We start from the raw sequence: 22,949 nt of genomic DNA, 5'->3' as shown, positions 1-22,949 counted from the left end.
TTACCGAGTACATTTCACGCTAATTGTGAGACGAACCCTAAATGACGTCTATATGGGCGCCGCCATTTTGAAATGGACGTCACGTCAGATTACAACGTAAGTCAACGGGGAAAAATATAATTTTAACATTTCGACCATAATAATAACTTTATGAAAAAAATGAAAAACATGCCTAGAGATATTGACATCAGGGTTAACATGACATTAATTTAAATGATTTTACTATTATATTAAACAAAAAATGGAGTATTCAAATTTGATGGGACAGACTATAGTGTAATAACAGTTTGACGTGACGTCATTTGCTTATATATAAACAGCGTTAAAACGTGCTAATGTTTGCGTTACACTATAGGCGCATCAACGAAAGATGAATCTTTTTAATTGTTGTAAGCTATTCTTATTTTGAATATGTGATAGATAGAATATTATATTTGTGTAGATTCAATACTTAATTTATTGAACTCGTTGAATTAAACAATTAACAAGAGGCTTGCACAATATAATTTTATTCAGCTCGTTAAATAGATTCAATATTAAGCCTACACTCCTTCAGTATCCTCTATTCTAACACGACCCGCATTTTTGTATTGAACATAGATACTCGGCCGAAGTAAAACTGGTTAACTTGCATATGTTAGTTTTTAGTTTTCCATGTAAAGAAATGTTAGCATAGCTTGCATAAGAAAGACATAATAATTTCTTGTCGGGTTCTTGAAAAATTGAAAAATGGAACACTTTAAGATGTGTGTCTAAATGAAACTGTTGTGGTTCGGTAAGTGAACTCAGTTTCTTACACCAACATCTAAGCAGTCGAGGTAGGCAATTATTTTTATTTATAATACTTGATTAATATGCAAAAATATATGAACATTATAAACATTATATCAGTTGACATATATAATATACTAGACACTCACTGAACATCATACACTTAGGGTACCTTATAATTTCTGCTTTTATTCTCCTTATTTTGGACAAAATTTATAACTCTTGTTAGTAATTTCTTACGTACAATAAACTGTTCACTCTAAATGTATTGAGATTGACTGTAAAATGTTTTGTGGGAGGAAGTATTTAACTAGAAAGTTAAAGGCCCATTGTGCCTCCGTTTTTTTACTCAAAATCCTTGTATTTCTAGTGCCCTGTTATGGTTCCCAAAAAGTTAAAAATTAGCCAATTACTTCAACCATATTTTGCTTCTATTGCTTTTCTAGCATTAATAAAGTTATATTGTTTTATTTTGTATGGAAGTCAAAATACTACTTTGTTTACAATTTGTTACTTTTATGACAAATAATTTTATATTCAGCACTACATTCTGCAGGTGATAAGCATGTATCATGCTCTTAAACCATTACTAGTATTTAAACATTATAAAACTCATTCCTGCCTTTTCTAAAGATAGAAAACCATATTTGTTTCTGAGAAATAATGTGACTTTAAAGAACCACTAGTATCCTGTACATTTTAGCAGACTTTATTTATCAGAGGGGTAGAATTGTTTAAAAAAATACACAAATAACGAGTTATTGGAAAGGTCATCAGATGAGAATGTTTGCTGGCGGCATCCATCCGTATCGAATTGCTACTTCTGGTATGACTAAATTACGCAACGGAGATCTTTTGGCGCAAACTTTTCTCAAGTTTAATTTTCTTGAAATATTGTGGTTGGAGGCATGCAGCTGAATATACAGTTTATTCCTTATACAATTATATTGTAAATCTGGGACTTAAAATTGTTTGATTAACATAATTTATGCCCGTTTTGGCAAATCTCTGGTTCCTTTTATGAAAAAAAATCTCCAAATATTTTCGAAATAAACCAATCGTCAACTGCTGCAAAAATACCTATCGCATGCTTCTTTTTAAAGAAGCAAATATGTCCATAAAACAGTGTGAAGATTTCCGTATTGACTGATATCCACCTGTGGCGTGGATTTCTTTAGAGGGAGTTCGTTGGTTCTGTTCAGGCACCCACTGATTTGATATAATGAGTATCACAAAGAGTCTTTCTTCACTATTAAAGCTGCCGGAAATTCTCCACTTGCCTTTATCAGCCTGATCAGTAACGTCTTTTTAACTTGTTATTGATAATTCAAACGTTTTGAAAAGCAATGGATTCCTTTTATTTGAAATATTTTTTTTATTACTCTCATTCATCCATCATGATCTCGAAGAAATTATAACATGTAACATATACTTTCAAAGGTTAAAAAATAACAGTTGTGCATGTTTCAATAAAAGATAAAGATTCATTGTCTCGTTATAACCAGGCGATAATCTACGACTCTGCATATCTTTCCTGTTATATTTAGTGTCATTTTCATTTTAATGATCAACTACTGTTGTTGTTGTTGTTTTTGTACTTAAAAATTCCGATATTTTGCATATTTACTGATTACCAACTAGATTACATTATAGCGAAACAATCTCTAACATAAATCATGTTGATGTAACAAAAGGTATTCTTTTGAAAGTGTTTTTGTTGACACTGTCATCATGTATCACCAGTCCGCATCTTGCGAGTTTACCTTAAAAACAAAGCAAATATCTCAATTAAAATGTGTCATATGAGTCTAATGTTGACTATAGTAAAACAATAAATAATAATTTAAGAAATAATATACCACAAACTGTGATTTTATCGCTCAATAAAATCACAGTTTGGAGTTCGGATGCGAAGAATTATATCAAGAGGGCGTAGTTTAAATTTACCGTTTGGCGGGAGGATCTGCAGACAACCGGAAACGAAAAAGATTTACTCGATTAATTTTTTTTGGATCACTGTAGACTTAAATTAGGTTATGCAGTTAGAAAAAACAAATAGTCGACGGTTCACAAATACCCGAAACCCGCTCTAGTTGGACTATATATTTGGTAGTTAAATTTGTTTTCGCCTCAGAGTTTCCAATAAAGGCTGTTCCAGGCAGTTGAAAAAGACTGTTGGTAAGTCTACTGTTCGAAGACACAGTTTGAGAATTATGAATTTTGAAAACGTTGTTAAAATTTGTGCGTGTTTATTTTATTTCATTCCATATTTTTCAAGCGAAATACAGAGTATCTATAGTGAAATAAATGTGAAATTTAACTGGTTGCGACATTGAAGTAGCGTTCTTGTTTTGACTGTTTTTGCTCGCGCTGTTTGACGCTACATTGTGACGTCACTGTATTGTACAGCTTACGGGACGTATTATGGGAACGCCCCTGGCGGGCGGGCGGGCGGCGTCCAATTTTGTCCGGAGCATATCTCCTACATGTATGGAGGGATTTTAATGAAACTTCATAGAAATGTTCACCGCTATGAGGAGCAGTGTCGCACCAGGTCTCTAGGTCAAAGGTCAAGATCACACTTAGAGCTCATTGAAAAATGCTTGTCCGGAGCAAAACTTCCACATGTATAGAGGGATTTCAATATTACTTGGCACAAATGTTCACCATTGTGAGGCAAAGTGTCGCGTGCAAGATTCAGGTCCTTGCGGCCAAGGTCAAGGTCACACATAGAGGTCAAAGTTCAGATAAAAATATGAAGATGTGTATATGGACCATTTAGTCATCATTTATTGAGGGATTGTAACACAAATGGTCATTATCAAGACTATGGCAATGTCTGAAGCATATGAAAGCATTATTATTCTATTGTAAGGCACTGGAAACTTCATGACTGATTTCTAATATAAGACAATTTATGAAACCTCGTGAAAACTTTATTATGGCTACTTTCCATTTAATTGTATGTTCTGTAGTGATTGATAAAACTTTGCATTACCTGTACAACAAACCCTTTTGGTGACCCAATTTTCTCCGGGACCTGTGGCAGCTCATTGCGTCTTTCCGATCTTACACCAACAGGTGTCGGTTCCGGTTTTAGATTGTAGTTTGGTGGCGGAAGCTTCTTTGTTTCTGGGATGTGCTTCGGGTTTCCAATGTATTTACTCAGTTGCAAAACCAAATATTGTTTGTCTTTTTCATCCTTTGAAATGATATCTTACATGAGAATTCACATATTACAGATTCAAAAGGATTTAAGATATAACGGGCTATTGTGACTGCAACCCAGAGTTTATTCAAATGAAATCATCCGGTCTGTGCTCTAGTTTACTGAGTGATAGGTTGAAAATAGGTAAATCAAGACATCATATATGATCTTATTATTCCAAGGTGTTGTTGGTGCAACATGTTTTCATCAAACTTATTGATTAAGACTTACCACGTTTCCCCAATGCATTTAATTATAAAATGATTAACTTGCACACCTTTGATTGAATATAGGATGTCCCCTAACTTATCTAATTTATAATTTGTTTTTCTGTCTAAGACAGCTGTAAGAAGTTGATTCTTGTTCAGTAAGGCTGTTTAAATTTGATATACATAATATTAATAGTACGTACCTGCAGGAGTTGAGCCTTCATTCTTTTTATAAGCTTCCAGTTAGATGTACGCTGTGCAGAACAATATGACAACGCCAGACTGGAGTTTAAAGTTAAATTACGTGATAAATAACGTAAAAATAGTTACCTATTCAAAAACAAAATTTCATTTTATGCTTACTAATGAATTATAGAAGTTTATCAGTGAATTTAAATTCAATATTTCATTGTCTCAAAACTACCACCTTGTTATGTTTTACTGTTTGACGGAACAACGTTTTCAATTAAAATTCCCCGTTACTTTATTTCATTTATTACTTCTCTTTGATATTCATATGAAATGGATTTTAAACTTAATCTAATCATATTCTGTGATAAGATTCATAAGAGCAGCTGTTTTACAATGTTTCATAATAGACATATAATCAAGTAATTTCAAAAATAAACAATATCAATATTAAATATAACAAGACCAAATTTATACATTGATTTACAGAGCATTTAATAATTCATTTCATTTCTTTGTAGCATAATTTAAATATTTACCTAAACCTATTATTTCAGACTTGTTTTCAGTACTTAATAATTCAATCAGTTTGAACATACTTGATCTTCTGTCATAGTATGGTTAAGTATAAAGAGAACGTACTCGTACTCGTATATTAGAGTAACTATTCTACCTGTTTCAATCCGAAATTTATCTGGCGATAATCTTAATCTTGCTAAGCCATTTTTATAAGTTTTGCTATGAAGAATTTTCAGGTAGTTTTCCATTACAAATTAGTAATACAAATGCACATATATAAGATTTTATGCTCACATAAAATTTTATGTCATTGGCCGCTGTTCTACTTACTGCACAGAATTTTACCCTTTACGTGTCTGGTTTTAGCTTAAGTACATGGATAAAGTCTAAGCCAATCAATGTCCAGACTTAAATCACGTGATCTCAATTAACCAATCATTACATTAGATCCATCTCAAAGAAACAATTTTACAATATTTGCAATAATGTTTGGCAGAATGTTGAACGGAAATGAAAATGAGTTTTCGGAGTTAATTATATAAAGAAGAACCTCTTATGCCAGTGGTGATAAGAGATGCAGCGGTTGTTATACTCGTTATAACCGTTAATAAAAAATAAATCAATGAATAAATAAGTGAATGTGAAAATAATTTTAAAAATTAATTAATTAATTAATTAATTAATCAATCAATCAATTAAGAAAGAAAGAAAGAATAGATAGATGAGAATGAAAGTATGAATAAGTTTATATAAGTCAATAATTTAATAAATATAACTTAATTTGTAAAATTTAATAAATAATCAGGAAGTATATACAATTTCATTTGTTTTCATCATTATGTTCATTCTTGTTTTGAGTGGAATGGAAAATGTGAACCATAGAAACATGTACCGCTAAACAGTCTGTAACTGTAATAGAAGCTAATCCGGGAAATAATTAATTTATTGAAGTAAAAAATGTGATAGGAATTCTTCACATATACATGTATATACGCCTTTCCCATTATATAATTGCGATGCAGATGTTGGAAACGTTTCTAATAAGACAAGTCATATCTGATTTTCTGGTATTCTATCCTTATTTGTGATGGACCTCTTTCTTTTAAAGGAACATATTAAGCCTAAGAAATAAATAAAATTTCCTTTCTTTAGAATGGACAAATATGCATTTTATAGCGAGCTCGAAGAGCAGGTCCGAAAGCCTGCTCGCAAAGCGAGCTTTACGGTATTGCGAGTACCTGCTTAGTGATGGTTTTGAAAACTTTCGTCCGAAGTACTGAATTGACAAATCGCAACTTTTCGAATTTAAAAATAATGATAAAAACTGAGGAATTCTGACTGAAAACGGATGTGTAGACTGGTCACCCGCGCACTTCTATGGGAACCATAATTGGACAGGGAACCAGAATAAACGGAAGCAGTGTATAAAATACCGAATGACAATTTTAAAATGGAAAATGTAAAATAAAAATGAACGATTATTTTATACTATTTCACGGTAAAAGTAAACCGAGCTCGCTTTGAGGCTTTGCCTTTTTCATATTACTGTTTTTATAATGTGTAAGTATGTTTCCATCTAAACCAACCTTTCAGAGCTCAGCCATAAAGCATTCCTGTACACAGAATCAAAGGTCTTCTTTATGTATATAAAAGCGCAATAAAGGCGTAAATTCTGTGATGAAAGATTATTTAAAACGAAAATCGCGTCAACTATACTAGCACCGTGACAAAAACCGAACTGAGCATCTGACGACACGTTAAAAGGACTATATACAGTAGATATTAGTGTCGTAAATGTAAAAAAAATAACAAAAAATTTGCCCAATCTCTAAATATTGTCTTACAATATCGACCTGGCACTTCATTAACTTTCGAAAGAGCATACCATGCAGTATCTATCGAATATAAAGAGGGTATTGAATGAGTGTAAGTTCAATACTAAATGTATTGAACGAGTTGAATAAAATCATATTATGCGAGCCTCTGGCGAGCATAAAATTGTTTTATTTAACGAGTTCTTGAATCTACACGAATATAATATTCTATTTATCACATACATGTATATAAAATAAGAACGGTAAACTGTTATAAAGAGTCTACGAAGACAAGGAAATGTATACTTTGTTTGATATATACGAAGATGTGCTGAATTAAAACAAAATTATAAGGTAGGATGTAGGGTGGCTTTACTTCATTTTTATCAGTGTGTATATTAATAGCATTTATTTTATTTACGATATACATGTGTTTTCATTCAATCAAAGCTGGTATTAGGTATTTTTCAGTTCGTATTGTGAATGTGTTAGTTAAAGGGTATACACTTTATATTATAATGTATAAATACCCTAAGTCTCGTATAAGATAAATGGAAATGTAAATTTTTTATGTTTTATTTATGTTATAAAAGTGGTGTTGTAGATTGATGAGACTATGATAAACTATACAGTATAGATGTACTACACGTACAATTTTTCATGTACTTACCCGAGGATAAGAATAATCACTGTTATGAAGGCAGAGGAAGTTATGATGACCCACGTGGTCCTAAACCAGTCTGACGACAGGTCTATCTGGATGTCAACAATTTCAGTCGGTTTTGAGTATATCCGAAAAGGTCCACATATTGGCGACGGCCGCAATCTAAAATGACATTTCGCATTATAATGTGATGCACTTGAATTTCAGTATCTCATTTTATTATGCTGTCTGACAAACGTTATAACCATGTTATTTTACTTTGCTGTCTGACTAACGTTATAACCATGTTATTTTACTATGCAGTTTGGCTAACGTTATAGCCATGTTACTTTACTATACTGTCTGGCTAACGTTATAACCATGTTATTTTACTATGCAGTCTGGCTAACGTTATAACCATGTTACTTTACTATGCTGTCTGACTAACGTTATAACCATGTTATTTTACTATATTAAACCTCATTTGCATACGCCCTTCTATATTTAATATGACGTCATCCGGTCCATAAACCGCATACAGACCGGGGGCGGTCCATAATTCTTATATGGACCGGATGACGTCATATTAAATATAGAAGGGCGCATGCAAATGAGGTATAATATTTTATTTTGTTGTTAAATGAGTCTTTTTACTTAATTTATTGTTTTGTTTCAAATAAATTTATTACATGTTGATCAAAAGTCATGATTTGTCTTTAAATTGATTATAAATTTTATTTATACAAGTTTGAGAAAATCTGAAAGTTCGGGAGTTTTTTTTTGCCTGTTTAATTTGATTAACAAAAATTGAATAACAAAAGAAGAACATGATTTGTTTTTTGCTGTATCGCTTGAAAATAATAATAAAAAATTCGACTAGTGTTTGAGATATTTCACACACTGAACAAATAACTTATTATTTGAAAGCAAATTATAGTAAAAATGACAGCAACAAAAGGGATGAAAGAATTTAGATTCGGTATAATATAACAAATAAAACATAGCCTTTCGGGCAAAATGCAAGTTTACGGACTGGTTGGTCAGACCTCGGAAGGTACTAGTATATGACCCTCAGCTGCGCTTCGGGCCATATACCTTCCTCAGTCTGACCAACCAGTCCGTAATCTTGCATATTGCCCACAAGGTCATGTTTTATTTTTTAAATGCTGTCTGGCTAACGTTATAACCATGTTATTTTACTATGCTGTCTGGCTAACGTTATAACCATGTTATTTTACTATGCTGTCTGACTAACGTTATAACCATGTTATTTTACTTTGCTGTCTGACTAACGTTATAACCATGTTATTTTACTATGCTGTCTGACTAACGTTATAACCATATTACTTTACTATGCTGTCTGACTAACGTTATAACCATGTTACTTTATTATGCTGTCTGGCTAACGTTATAACCATGTTATAATACTATGCTGTCTGGCTAACGTTATAACCATGTTATTTTACTTTGCTGTCTGACTAACGTTATAACCATGTTATTTTACTATGCTGTCTGACTAACGTTATAACCATGTTATTTTACTATGCTGTCTGGCTAACGTTATAACCATGTTACTTTACTATGCTGTCTGACTAACGTTATAACCATGTTATTTTTTACTATGCTGTCTGGCTAACGTTATAACCATGTTATTTTACTATGCTGTCTGGCTAACGTTATAACCATGTTATTTACTATGCTGTCTGACTAACGTTATAACCATGTTATTTTACTATGCTGTCTGGCTAACGTTATAACCATGTTATTTACTATGCTGTCTGGCTAACGTTATAACCATGTTATTTTACTATGCTGTCTGGCTAACGTTATAACCATGTTATTTTACTATGCTGTCTGGCTAGCAATGTTATTTTACTATCCTGTCTGACTATCGTTATAACCATGTTATTTACTATGCTGTCTGACTAACGTTATAACCATGTTATTTTACTATGCTGTCTGGCTAACGTTATAGCCATGTTATTTACTAAGCTGTCTGACTAACGTTATAACCATGTTATGCTGTCTGACTAACGTTATAACCATGTTATTTACTATGCTGTCTGACTAACGTTATAACCATGTTATTTTACTATGCTGTCTGACTAACGTTATAACCATGTTATAATACTATGCTGTCTGGCTAACGTTATAACCATGTTATTTTACTATGCTGTCTGACTAACGTTATAACCATGTTATTTTACTATGCTGTCTGACTAACGTTATAACCATGTTATTTTACTATGCTGTCTGACTAACGTTATAACCATGTTATTTTACTATGCTGTCTGACTAACGTTATAACCATGTTATTTTACTATGCTGTCTGGCTAACGTTATAACATACTATGCTGTCTGGCTAACGTTATAACCATGTTATTTTACTATGCTGTCTGGCTAACGTTATAACCATGTTATTTTACTATGCTGTCTGGCTAACGTTATAACCATGTTATTTTACTATGCTGTCTGACTAACGTTATAACCATGTTATTTTACTATGCTGTCTGACTAACGTTATAACCATGTTATTTACTATGCTGTCTGACTAACGTTATAACCATGTTATTTTACTTTGCTGTCTGACTAACGTTATAACCATGTTATTTTACTGTGCTGTCTGGCTAACGTTATAACCATGTTATTTTACTATGCTGTCTGACTAACGTTATAACCATGTTATTTTACTATGCTGTCTGGCTAACGTTATAACCATGTTATTTTACTATGCTGTCTGGCTAACGTTATAACCATGTTATTTTACTATGCTGTCTGGCTAACGTTATAACCATGTTATTTTACTATGCTGTCTGGCTAACGTTATAACCATGTTATTTTACTATGCTGTCTGGCTAACGTTATAACCATGTTATTTTACTATGCTGTCTGGCTAACGTTATAACCATGTTATTTTACTATGCTGTCTGACTAACGTTATAACCATGTTATTTTACTTTGCTGTCTGACTAACGTTAAAACCATGTTATTTTACTATGCTGTCTGACTAACGTTATAAACCATATTACTTTACTATGCTGTCTGACTAACGTTATAACCATGTTACTTTATTATGCTGTCTGGCTAACGTTATAACCATGTTATAATACTATGCTGTCTGGCTAACGATATAACCATGTTATTTTACTTTGCTGTCTGACTAACGTTATAACCATGTTATTTTACTATGCTGTCTGACTAACGTTATAACCATGTTATTTTACTATGCTGTCTGGCTAACGTTATAACCATGTTACTTTACTATGCTGTCTGACTAACGTTATAACCATGTTATTTTTTACTATGCTGTCTGGCTAACGTTATAACCATGTTATTTTACTTTGCTGTCTGACTAACGTTAAAACCATGTTATTTTACTATGCTGTCTGACTAACGTTATAACCATATTACTTTACTATGCTGTCTGCCTAACGTTATAACCATGTTACTTTATTATGCTGTCTGGCTAACGTTATAACCATGTTATAATACTATGCTGTCTGGCTAACGTTATAACCATGTTATTTTACTTTGCTGTCTGACTAACGTTATAACCATGTTATTTTACTATGCTGTCTGACTAACGTTATAACCATGTTATTTTACTATGCTGTCTGGCTAACGTTATAACCATGTTACTTTTACTATGCAGTCTGACTAACGTTATAACCATATTACTTTACTATGCTGTCTGGCTAACGTTATAACCATGTTATTTACTATGCTGTCTGACTAACGTTATAACCATGTTATTTTACTATGCTGTCTGGCTAACGTTATAACCATGTTATTTACTATGCTGTCTGGCTAACGTTATAACCATGTTATTTTACTATGCTGTCTGGCTAACGTTATAACCATGTTATTTTACTATGCTGTCTGGCTAGCAATGTTATTTTACTATCCTGTCTGACTAACGTTATAACCATGTTATTTACTATGCTGTCTGACTAACGTTATAACCATGTTATTTTACTATGCTGTCTGGCTAACGTTATAGCCATGTTATTTACTAAGCTGTCTGACTAACGTTATAACCATGTTATGCTGTCTGACTAACGTTATAACCATGTTATTTACTATGCTGTCTGACTAACGTTATAACCATGTTATTTTACTATGCTGTCTGACTATCGTTATAACCATGTTATAATACTATGCTGTCTGGCTAACGTTATAACCATGTTATTTTACTATGCTGTCTGACTAACGTTATAACCATGTTATTTTACTATGCTGTCTGACTAACGTTATAACCATGTTATTTACTATGCTGTCTGACTAACGTTATAACCATGTTATTTACTATGCTGTCTGACTAACGTTATAACCATGTTATTTTACTATGCTGTCTGACTAACGTTATAACCATGTTATTTTACTATGCTGTCTGACTAACTTTATAACCATGTTATTTTACTATGCTGTCTGGCTAACGTTATAACATACTATGCTGTCTGGCTAACGTTATAACCATGTTTTTTACTATGCTGTCTGGCTAACCTTATAACCATGTTATTTTACTATGCTGTCTGGCTAACGTTATAACCATGTTATTTTACTATGCTGTCTGACTAACGTTATAACCATGTTATTTTACTATGCTGTCTGACTAACGTTATAACCATGTTATTTACTATGCTGTCTGACTAACGTTATAACCATGTTATTTTACTTTGCTGTCTGACTAACGTTATAACCATGTTATTTTACTGTGCTGTCTGGCTAACGTTATAACCATGTTATTTACTATGCTGTCTGGCTAACGTTATAACCATGTTATTTTACTATGCTGTCTGGCTAACGTTATAACCATGTTATTTTACTATGCTGTCTGGCTAACGTTATAACCATGTTATTTTACTATGCTGTCTGGCTAACGTTATAACCATGTTATTTTACTATGCTGTCTGGCTAACGTTATAACCATGTTATTTTACTATGCTGTCTGGTTTACGTTATAACCATGTTATTTTACTATGCTGTCTGGCTAACGTTATAACCATGTTATTTTACTATGCTGTCTGACTATGTTATAACCATGTTATTTACTATGCTGTCTGACTAACGTTATAACCATGTTATTTTACTATGCTGTCTGACTAACGTTATAACCATGTTATTTTACTATGCTGTCTGACTAACGTTATAACCATGTTATTTTACTATGCTGTCTGGCTAGCAATGTTATTTTACTATGTTGTCTGGCTTACGTTTTATAGCCATGTTATTTTCAAATATGTAATTTCTAAAATTTCTTATATGCTTTAAAATATTTTTCAAAAAACAAATAACAACACTAAACAATGCACTTACTGAACAAGAACATATCCCATCGGTATTGCGACGAGAAAGAACGTGATAAGAAGTACAATCATGAAGAATGCGTTTGATCTTGCCGCCTGATACGGTTTCTGTGGAGGCACCGTGTTGTACAAGGCCGACAACTATAATTATCAATATCAGAATACTTATTTTCATTTAACTCTAACAATATCCGTTTTGTTGTAAAGTTTATTCAGACAATTTACTAGGCACAACCAGTGTCTTTCGAATAGATTTTTTTTAAAAACCCCTAGTGATAAACACAGCTTTTTTTCAGACATTTTTACTATTAAATAAAATTTTTAACGATGTTTTTAAAATACGGGTTAGCTTTTATAAAAAGGGTTTCAAAAATACTTTTTTTTGTATCATCTGAAAATATAATAAGCAGAAAATTTTTTAAAAAATATTGTACTTAAAATGCAAAAATTTTTATTCTACAGGGCGAGTTTTAGGTTTTAAAAAAACCTATCCAATCCCTTTTTAAACCAAACTAAAACCTTAACTTTTTTGAAAAATTTTGGGACGCTTTAAGGAAATGGGAACACATTCGCTTCGGGTTGACAGAATTTAGTTTTTTTAAATGGTTGACTACATAATTAGATAAGATATAGGAAATGTATTCCTTAAAGTACACTCAAAACTGCAAAACTGGAACTCTTGGACGGTAGTTGTAAGTGCAGACTACTGGTCATGCCCCCTAGCACCGGCTTAAGCAGTAGTCAATTTTATAAATATGAAATGATGAAAATATGGAAAGGGAAGCATATATATCTTATTTTATTTAAACTTGCCATTTTCAGGTAAAACAGGATGATGAGGCGGATCACAGTCAATGCTGGAAGAAGAGGGACAAAAAAGAACCCAAGCCTGAAAGAAGAAAAAGTTTATAAGCATTTTTCAGGCAATGTGTTAAGAATTGAGACATAATCACAAAATCTGGAAATATTGTAGCTTGTGAAAATTGTTCATAACAATCTTCTTGTGTTTCTTCTGTTATATACTCAAATATAGCACGCGACATTTACTTGTCTGATATTACACGATTTACTTGCTATAAAACTATCAAGTTGCCATTAACGTGTAGGCGCATATAATTATTTTGTAAATGAGAAAAGAAATGACGGGGAAAATTTTTTGTTACAAATTAGTTATTTACACTACAGACTTGTCGACGGAATTATCTCACCAACAAAGTGCTTGTCCGTACACAAGGTCAAGAACGCATATCGCTATGTCAAACTCGGCCGGACCAATTTTCTTAGCTAAGTTCCAGTCAAATTTTGTTGTTATCAACCTATAATGTAATAAATACATGTTTTTGAAATTATTAAAGATCCTGTATGTTGTGATCAAAGTGGTAAACCATACCATGTGACATTATATATGTGTACATAATTATGCATATAAAACAATTTTAAAACATCGAAGAATATGTAAAATATGTACTGCAAATATTTATGCATATTATATGTAATCATTAAAATATATGCATTCATTTTTCATTGTAAAATTTGACTGAAATTTTAGAGAAAATAAATTTCTAATTACCTCCCTTTATTTACATGAAATGTTAAATTCGGTAATATCTTTATAAACAATGCTTTTTGGAACCTACATTACTGATAAAATTTAATTTGTGCATCATAATTATGATTTAAAACCATAAAAAATGTGTTACAGGCCAAAAGACCAATTATGACCGTATTTGCGCTTTTCGGATTGCTTCGGTCACCAGACCCATTTTATGGCTAAATTTAAACACACAGACGTCCGCCAATAATTCTGAACTCAAAGTTTTCAAAATTAAAACAAAGGGCCATGATGGCCCTTAATCCCCATCTGAGTAGGGGGTTCAAATGATCATTACACATTGGTAGAAACATCAATTTTACAAATTTTAGTGTGCAGGAGTTGATGTAAAAGTAACAAATTTGTTGAATTGATACCTTTCATATTATTATTACGTAATGGACTCTACACAAAGAATATTTACACTTTATCAAACTTTTAATTGGTAACTTAACTTTTTAAAAGTTTTTTATATTTAGCTCCGGCGACAATCTTGATCAGCAGACCGGAACCATTTGAGCAAATTTTAAAGAGGACCATCCAACATCAATTTATGCATATGTGTAGTTACATCAAAATCGACCCAATAGTTAAGGAGGAATTGTTGTTTAAAGGAATTTCTAATTTTATCTCTGGCAGTCATTCTATTCAAGGCTTTGAACGAAACAAAACGTTCAGCAGACCGGAACCATTTTTACAGAACACTAGCCAAGCATCATTCATGAACAGTTACTGTTCAAAATTTTTTTCTTTCTATTATTAGCTGTGGAAGCCGTTTTGTTCAGCAGACCTTAATCATTTGAGTATTTTTATATAAAACTAGTCAAGGATCATTCATGTACAGTTTCATCAAAAGCTACCAATCAATTTAAGGAACAGATGCCGTTAAAGGTGTTTTTTCTCTCTATTTTTTGCTCTGGCGGCTATCTTGTTCAACAGAGCAAACTTTTGGAGGAGACCAGCCAAGGAGGTTAAAGAGGAGATCACACACATAATTGACAGCATTATAGATTAATCAATCATTGTGGTCGGATTTTAGGACACTTAAATAATATAATAAAAATTAAATCAAACTTTCATATTATTACAATACATTTTTATAAAGCCGATTACGTGTAAAGTCATTTTTTATTTATTTTACAAATCTTCAGATAATTAAGCAAAATCACATTTGTTTATGAAAATGGTAAAATACTTACAAGTTCAAGTACAAATTTAGAAAAGGTATCGTGAAGAAAAATGATTTTGAATGTATATATTCATAACTTCCTCCAAACTAAAAAGTTCTCTGAGTTTGCAACTTATTTTCAATATCATTGTAAATTTTTGTTGTTATCATTGGAATGTTTGTTATAATTTATCCTTGACATCACCTAAAGTCAGTTATATATCGCTGTATACAGAATAACCTCTGCAGTGCAACGCCGTTTCGGAGACATTTATAAAATGTTGGTGGTTGCTGGGAATGTTGCTCTAATGAGGCTAGATTTGGTGTCAAGTCTCACATCTGGAAGATTTGCGACTATTGTTGTAAAGAGTTATTAATTGTTCTACAGAGGGTCGTTTTACAGAGAGTGCAGTTTATATGTATATTCAATTAGTAAGCTTGCCATCATTTGGTTCGACGCAATACGCAATTATGATCAATTACTTAAAGATATACTATGCTCAAATTCGATATTTAAAATATTGATAATTGCTACAGTCTCTTTATTAATAAACATGTTTTGACTTCACACAAAGTAGATATGTTATGTTTAAAATTCTACATAAGTGGTCACAATATGAATATATAGTGTCATTAAAAAGCAGTCGGGCTCTAAACGTTTGGTCCGCTTAAATAATAGAATATTCTCATTCATGATATTTTTGTTCTTACTTTCTTGGTAATTCGTATAGAAGCGTCAGCAATATATCACATGCAAACTCAACCACAAAGAACTTGTAGATCTGTTGTCCGAAATATGTCTCCCAGCACTAAAAATATTGAATGAGCTTTTAATAGACTTTAACAAAAATGATACTTAAAATAAGTATGTTGACCACTGATTTTATTTTTATAACGAAATCGGTTTTATATAGAAAATCTACACTTCAGAAATTTATTTTCTACAAGAATGATGCCAAAATATCCTCCAAAATACATCTACTTAGCATGCCTCAAACATACATGGTCATCTAAGAAAACATCACGTGACCCGGTAATTAAAAAGGCCTAAAAAGTACTACATGTATCTGAATATCCTATACATAAAATGTTAAATTAAACACGTTTCCTCTAGTGTCTTCATTTCCTTATAAAGTCTTTAAACTAATATACATAAATTTCTTAAACTTTGCATGATTAAAAAGAATCACAATTGACACAAATTTATGAGAGAAAAAAAAATATTCGTGATCTCCATAAGTCTTTTTGAGTTATCCGCCCCTGAATGAGTTGCAAATTTTCAAAGCAGATTACTCAAAACTGTAGCAAACAACTCCTGTTTTAAAACGTGTTTTTACTTTATCTCTAAACCTGGGGCAACTTTTCTGAAAATTTTAAAATTTCAAAAAGATTTTTTTTCTCCTGTTTTGCCACCTTTTAAAAAAAATGACAATATATTTACTCGTGAAGTAAAAGGGAAAAAAGTACTGTTGCTTTTATAAGTATTTAAAAAAAACTTTTCAAAAGAATTAGAAATAGTTTGAAATAAAAAAAAGGGATCGGGGTTTTCGTTTTGTGCAAAACTGTCCTTGAAATGAAATTAAAAAGGGAAAAAACAGATAAAATTTAAAAAAAGGAAGGAGACGGGAAAAGGTTTAAGATAATAAAACGGGGTACAAACTTTTATTTGCTGGCATTTTTCCCGTCCAATGTTCATTCGTTGTGTTGAAAACGTACTTCCCACCTAAAAAGGGCTGTAAAAAACCATTAGTTTCAGCCAGGGCGTACCCAAAATACAAACTCTGTGAAATATTATAAAATCAATAATAAAAATACTCAACTTTTCACAAATGATACAATTTTACTGACAGTACAATTTCGTTTTCCAGAAAATATGTTTACACTGAAAAAATAACCAGGATGCATTAACTATTAATAATATAACGTGTTACGAGATTGGTATTACTTTCAATAAGAACACCCTTTGTCACATAGCATATGGTGTCACAAAGCATCCTGTCACCATGGCATGACGTGAGCGAAACTTTATATTTAAGTTTCCTACAAAATATAAAAGAAGACGTACCGAAGTAGAGTTATTTGGATGAGTGACGATGGTCGGTATTTCTCTAGTCTTGCTAGAAGCAGGAATATTATAGGATAAATGGCGTTCACTGAAGCTATAAGTAATGATGGTAAAAACTGAACGAACAGACGGACAACCATATTGTATTCCTCCTTTTTGTCACTTGTTATGAACTGTAAATAAAATAAATTGTTGTCAAGGCGGTCTATCTTTCAAGCAAGGTGTCCGCTTATGCCTAGTTTCTGAACTTAGAATTGATAAATAAATGAATGTACTGCGACGCCTAGTTTAATTTTAAGTTGACTGTATATGCTTTACTCTTAAGAAATCCATATACGGTAAACTACATGTACTAGTAAACTGTAGCAACGTGATTAGATTGCTGTTAACTTACTGGAATAAATCATTTTATAATATTCAACATCTCTCATTGTTTTCAGCGTTATTTATTCAGGGCAAATTCTTAGCATAGGGTGATATGACGAAAATAATAATCATTTGTTAAAAAAAATATGAAATCGTGCTTATCATCATTACGTTTGAGGAGAAAGTCTGAGCAAAGTAGATTGCGGCTGCAGTGGCCCCTAGCAAAATCAGAATAAGAACGTTGACAGCAATACGTATAACCCATAGACAGAAACGAGCACAGCTTGAACTTTCCTTCTTCTCTATTTCATGTTTCTGATCTTCTAATGCTCCCTGAAATATATTCGACTTGAAAATACATTAATTCACTACATGCACTTACATTTGAATACTTAAACCCATTCATACCATTGATACATTTCTTGCTGATAAATTTTTAAAGCATTTATTATTTGAAAAAGGGAAATAATTTGTACTAACAATATGCAGCTGTGTTAAACGTTATACATTAATGTATACAATCTTACAAATAATTAATAAAGACAGCATGATGAAAGTACGGAAGAGCATTAGTGCCAGGTGTATGTTTTTTATTAACTCGAAATTTCGAGTTACTTACTCGAAATTTCGACTTAGTAACTCGAAATTTCGACTTATCTCAAAATTTCGAGTTACTAACCCGAAATTTCGACTTACTATCTCGAAATTTCGAGTTACTAACTCGAAATTTCGACTTACTAACTCGAAATTTCGACTTAGTAACTCGAAATTTCGAGTTACTTATCTCGAAATTTCGACTTAGTAACTCGAAATTTCGACTTACTAACCCGAAATTTCGACTTATTAACTCGAAATTTCGACATACTAACTCGAAATTTCGAGTTACTTATCTCGAAATTTCGACTTAGTAACTCGAAATTTCGACTTAGTAACTCGAAATTTCGACTTATTAACATTACAAGAATGGCCAAAGTTATTAGTTAGATGATATAAGATATAGTAGGGAGTGCCGTTGAACGATGGAGATGGAGGAACGGGTGCCTGGACAAAAACTATTGAAATGAAACTTAAACTTAGTAATGGCATGTACACACCCGACCTAAAAAACACAAGGCTTCCTTTAATTTGTACGTTCAGGCGTTCTTCACACGTTGTATTGTATCCCATCTGTTCGAACATATCTTTTCGCTAATCATATTCTTCTCATCCCTGTGAATAAAACGATCCTATACTTCACGTGTGGGACATCTGAGGAAAGTATCGCGGCGCGGCCAAAATAGGGCGTGCTGAGGCCTTTGTCAAAATTGTTGGACTGACTATATTTCTTGTAAAATCGGATGCTTTTCTATTATTCCAATCATATATATAACAACAAGTTCCACTTTTATCAACTTTTATCAACACAATATGAATCAAAGTATTAGTAAATAATGAATAATGTTACAAAAACATTATTAGTATAAAGAAACGTGACAGACTAACTGGCGTATACACGCCATTTAAAACTTATTTAACACATGATATTGCACAGTTTACAATAGGGTAGGTTTTTGGACTTGTTGTTTCTCTACATGATGGTTGTATGTGTGCTTAAGAAAAAGAAACATCCGGTTAACACGGAAATGTGGAAAGTGTGATTTTACACCCCCACCCTCCACAATAAGCGAAACATATGGACAATTTGACCCTATTAAATTGCTCTGTCAAATAAATGTTAAAGGTGCTCTATCAATGTGCAACGGCTAAACACTAAAGAAAGCATCTTGAATTCAATCCTTGCTTTCACCGGCAACCAATGAAAGTCGTGCAATGTAAGTCGAAATTTCGAGTTACTAAGTCGAAATTTCGAGTTACTAAGTCGAAATTTCGAGTTATTAAGTCGAAATTTCGAGATAAGTAACTCGAAATTTCGAGTTAGTATGTCGAAATTTCGAGTTAATAAGTCGAAATTTCGGGTTATTAAGTCGAAATTTCGAGATAAGTAACTCGAAATTTCGAGTTAGTATGTCGAAATTTCGAGTTAATAAGTCGAAATTTCGGGTTAGTAAGTCGAAATTTCGAGTTAGTAACTCGAAATTTCGAGATAAGTAAGTCGAAATTTCGAGTTCGTAAGTCGAAATTTCGAGTTAGTAACTCGAAATTTCGAGTTAGTAACTCGAAATTTCGAGATAAGTAAGTCGAAATTTCGAGTTAGTAACTCGAAATTTCGAGATAATAAAAAACATACACTTGGCACTAATGCTCTTCCGTATGAAAGAGTATCATACTGTTAATATTTCTTTGATGAGTTATTGTTTGCTTTGATCGGCTGTTGTTGCAAGTTGCAGCTGGTTGCGGCCATTTCAAACCCGCGAGTAATATTATCGTTTTAATATAAAACTTACAAACCCGCGAGATTTTCTGCCGAAATCGTACAAAATGTCGCGGGGAACGTATTGACCCCAATGTTTTATAACAGTTGTTGAAATCAGCAAGCAACTTTTTGACTATCGTCCATGGTTTGATCCTAAATTTTATCCCTCGGCTGTCTATAAAAAGCCGATGAACAGAAAGAAATCCGCAATATTTTTGTTAGTGTTAGAGAAATTCTACAAAAAGTCAATGGAAAAGATTATAGGCCGCGATTTTTTGTCTCATAAAATATCGCGGCGAGGAAAGCTGAGATTTATTATCCCGTCATATTTAGTCGAGGCTTAAAGCTTAAGCTCGACTTTTTACAAGGTATGCATCAAAACAAAATATCGGGGATTACAATCGGCCACCTAAAGGAGGCATATGTTTGCGTGGCTTAGTCTGCTATGTAGACAGAAAATGTCGCGGTTTCCTCCATAAAACTCGACTTTTACGATAGAAGAGTGACAGAAAAACTCGAGAGTTTCTAAAGGCCACGATATTTTACACAAGTTCGAGAGAGAAAAATACAACTAGAGCTATCACTAAAGGTGATTAATACCCCCACCAGCAACTTTGAATTTTTAAAAATAAGTGTTCTGAAGAAAAATATAAACTTGCTTTATACTAAATTTGAGTATAATATCTCTTTCCTAACTCTAGTTCTTCTCCGAAACCATTTTTCTATTTCTGGTCATAGTGACCCTTGACCCTAAGGGGTCCAAATACAATCCCGAGCGTGGTTTCCACACAAGGTTGATTAATACCAAGTTTGATTACAATAACTCATTCTTAACTGATGTTATCGTCCATAAACCATTTTTCTATTTTTAGTAACAGTGAGCTTGACCCCCAGGGGTCAAAAAAGCAAACACAATCGGGGTCCTCATATAAGTTTGCAATAAAAAAAAAAGTTTGATTACAATATCTCATTCCTAACTCTAGTTATTGTCCGGAAACCATTTTTCTATTTTTAGTTACGGTGACATTGACCTTGATCCAGGGAGTCCAAATGCAATATCGACCGGGGTCATCATATAAGGTTGCTATAGACCAAGTATGGCTTAAAGCTCAATCTCGACTTTTTACAAAGTATGCATCAAAACAAAAATATTGCGGATTACAATGGCCGCAATCGGCCACCTAAAGAAGGCATAAATTATGTTTACGTGGCTTAGTCTACTATGTAGACAGAAAATGTCGCGGTTTCCTCCGTAAAACTCGACTATTACGATAGAAGGGTCACAGAAAAACTCGAGCGTTTCTGTGAGCAGCGACATTTTATACAATTTTGACATAAAATAATGCCATTTTATAAACTGACGGTAAAGTTTTTCGTGGCTTTAAAATGAACGTTACCAGTCACCAATAAAAACTTCTTACACAAAATCTTTGGAATATGTGTCTATGTTGAAGAGGTACAGATTTTTCTTCAAATATCCGGTAGTCCCATCCGCAGCAGACGGAAATGAAGAAAGCAGAAGAATTGTGTGACGCTATGTCAGTAGATACTATAGTATCTGTGTACTTCGTAAACGTGCTGGATGAAACATAAAAGTGATGATGATGCAAAAAAAAATGGTAGAATGCAAAAAAATAAATATTTTTATTTAATCAAATATCTGGAAACATTTAATATAACTTCTATTTTATTTATATATGAATACTGATTTCAATAATTATCATTTTACTAACGATCCACTGCTTATGTCTTAATTAATTTAAACACTTTTCAGTAAAGCAGCATGCCTCCAGAGTAATGATATTTTCTAAAAAATTTGAAAATGTACTTAAAAGTAAAATGTTGTGAAGATAACAAGGAAAGTAATTAACACATTGCAAACGACACATACAACCACATAAATTACCAAAGGTCAAATTATCAAAAAACCCCTTTAAAATTGTTTTTTAGTAAGGGAAAGTAGAAAAAATTAAAATAATAAAAACTGCAAAACATTTTATTTAAAGCACAAATGTACATTTTTTACTTAAATTTCTTAAAAAATTTTTTAATTTTAAAAAGAAAACGGGTGACCTAAAACCTTGATCCAAAGGGGTCGTAATTCAATACCAGCCAGGGTTTCCATATACCAAGTCTGCCTACAATACCTCATTCAAAACTCCAGTTATCGTACGGAAACTATGAAATGGACCGACCGACCGAACATATGTTATGTTTTTAAGTATTTCAAATAATAGTAAAAATGTTCAATGTTACCAAAATTGCCTTCGTTATTCAAAATTGATATTTGTTATACAAGCAAAATAGAAAAGGTGATACGTACTAATGAACCATCACGAAGAGACTGACGATCAATATGATTAAAGTTGTTAAGCAATATGCTAATGGAATATTGTACTCTCCACCCGGAATTGATACCTCAGTGTTGCCATAGTAACCATAAAAAAACGATGTCGTCTCCATCCAGCCCTGGAAATAAAATTGTGAACGCATATCTCTTGAATACCTATACTTTTGCCCGATAGAGTTATTAAAAATATCGTATGACACTGCTTTGGCACAAAAGTCTTAATATTAACTATTCAAACTACACCGGGCTAAGAATGCATCCCATTGGCAGTTCTTCGTATATGTATATATATATAATTATATTATTTTCGATCATATGGAAGATTATAGATAGAGCCAAAACAGTAAGTAGGGACAAGTGGTATTCAGTCAAAGAATAATCAATAATGAGATTAGTT

The 22,949-nt window shown here is 32.5% G+C and overlaps 2 protein-coding genes across 3 annotated transcripts; both read right to left on the bottom strand.

Annotated features, from left to right (window-relative positions):
• Nucleotides 1–914: 914 nt before the first annotated feature.
• Nucleotides 915–16,234, bottom strand: LOC132759262 (transmembrane channel-like protein 8). Of its 2 annotated transcripts, XM_060751003.1 has the most exons (8): nucleotides 16,130–16,234; nucleotides 13,868–13,975; nucleotides 13,473–13,548; nucleotides 12,670–12,800; nucleotides 7,381–7,536; nucleotides 4,392–4,470; nucleotides 3,770–3,973; nucleotides 915–2,534 (listed from the first exon to the last, which is right to left on the bottom strand). In XM_060751003.1, exons 3-8 carry the CDS (start codon nucleotides 13,473–13,475, stop codon nucleotides 2,508–2,510), a joined length of 600 nt encoding a protein of 199 aa, XP_060606986.1. In that variant the 5' UTR covers nucleotides 13,476–13,548; nucleotides 13,868–13,975; nucleotides 16,130–16,234; the 3' UTR covers nucleotides 915–2,507. The 2 variants fall into 2 exon arrangements, with proteins under 2 accessions (XP_060606986.1, XP_060606987.1); XM_060751004.1 differs by lacking the exons at nucleotides 13,868–13,975; nucleotides 16,130–16,234 and having other exon boundaries at nucleotides 13,473–13,861.
• Nucleotides 13,864–22,729, bottom strand: LOC132759261 (transmembrane channel-like protein 7). Its single transcript, XM_060751002.1, has 5 exons — nucleotides 22,526–22,729; nucleotides 21,624–21,780; nucleotides 18,021–18,182; nucleotides 17,484–17,656; nucleotides 13,864–13,975 (listed from the first exon to the last, which is right to left on the bottom strand). The coding sequence occupies exons 1-5, from the start codon at nucleotides 22,693–22,695 to the stop codon at nucleotides 13,864–13,866; spliced, it is 774 nt and encodes a 257-aa protein (XP_060606985.1). The 5' UTR covers nucleotides 22,696–22,729.
• Between the last annotated feature and the right edge of the window lie 220 nt (nucleotides 22,730–22,949).

Source organism: Ruditapes philippinarum, unplaced genomic scaffold (genome assembly GCF_026571515.1).
Source record: "Ruditapes philippinarum isolate M1 unplaced genomic scaffold, ASM2657151v2 ctg477_1_1_1_1, whole genome shotgun sequence".
Lineage (NCBI taxonomy): Eukaryota > Metazoa > Mollusca > Bivalvia > Venerida > Veneridae > Ruditapes > Ruditapes philippinarum.
Note: the sequence above shows the minus strand (reverse complement) of the source record. Positions and strands in the feature narration are given on the sequence as shown.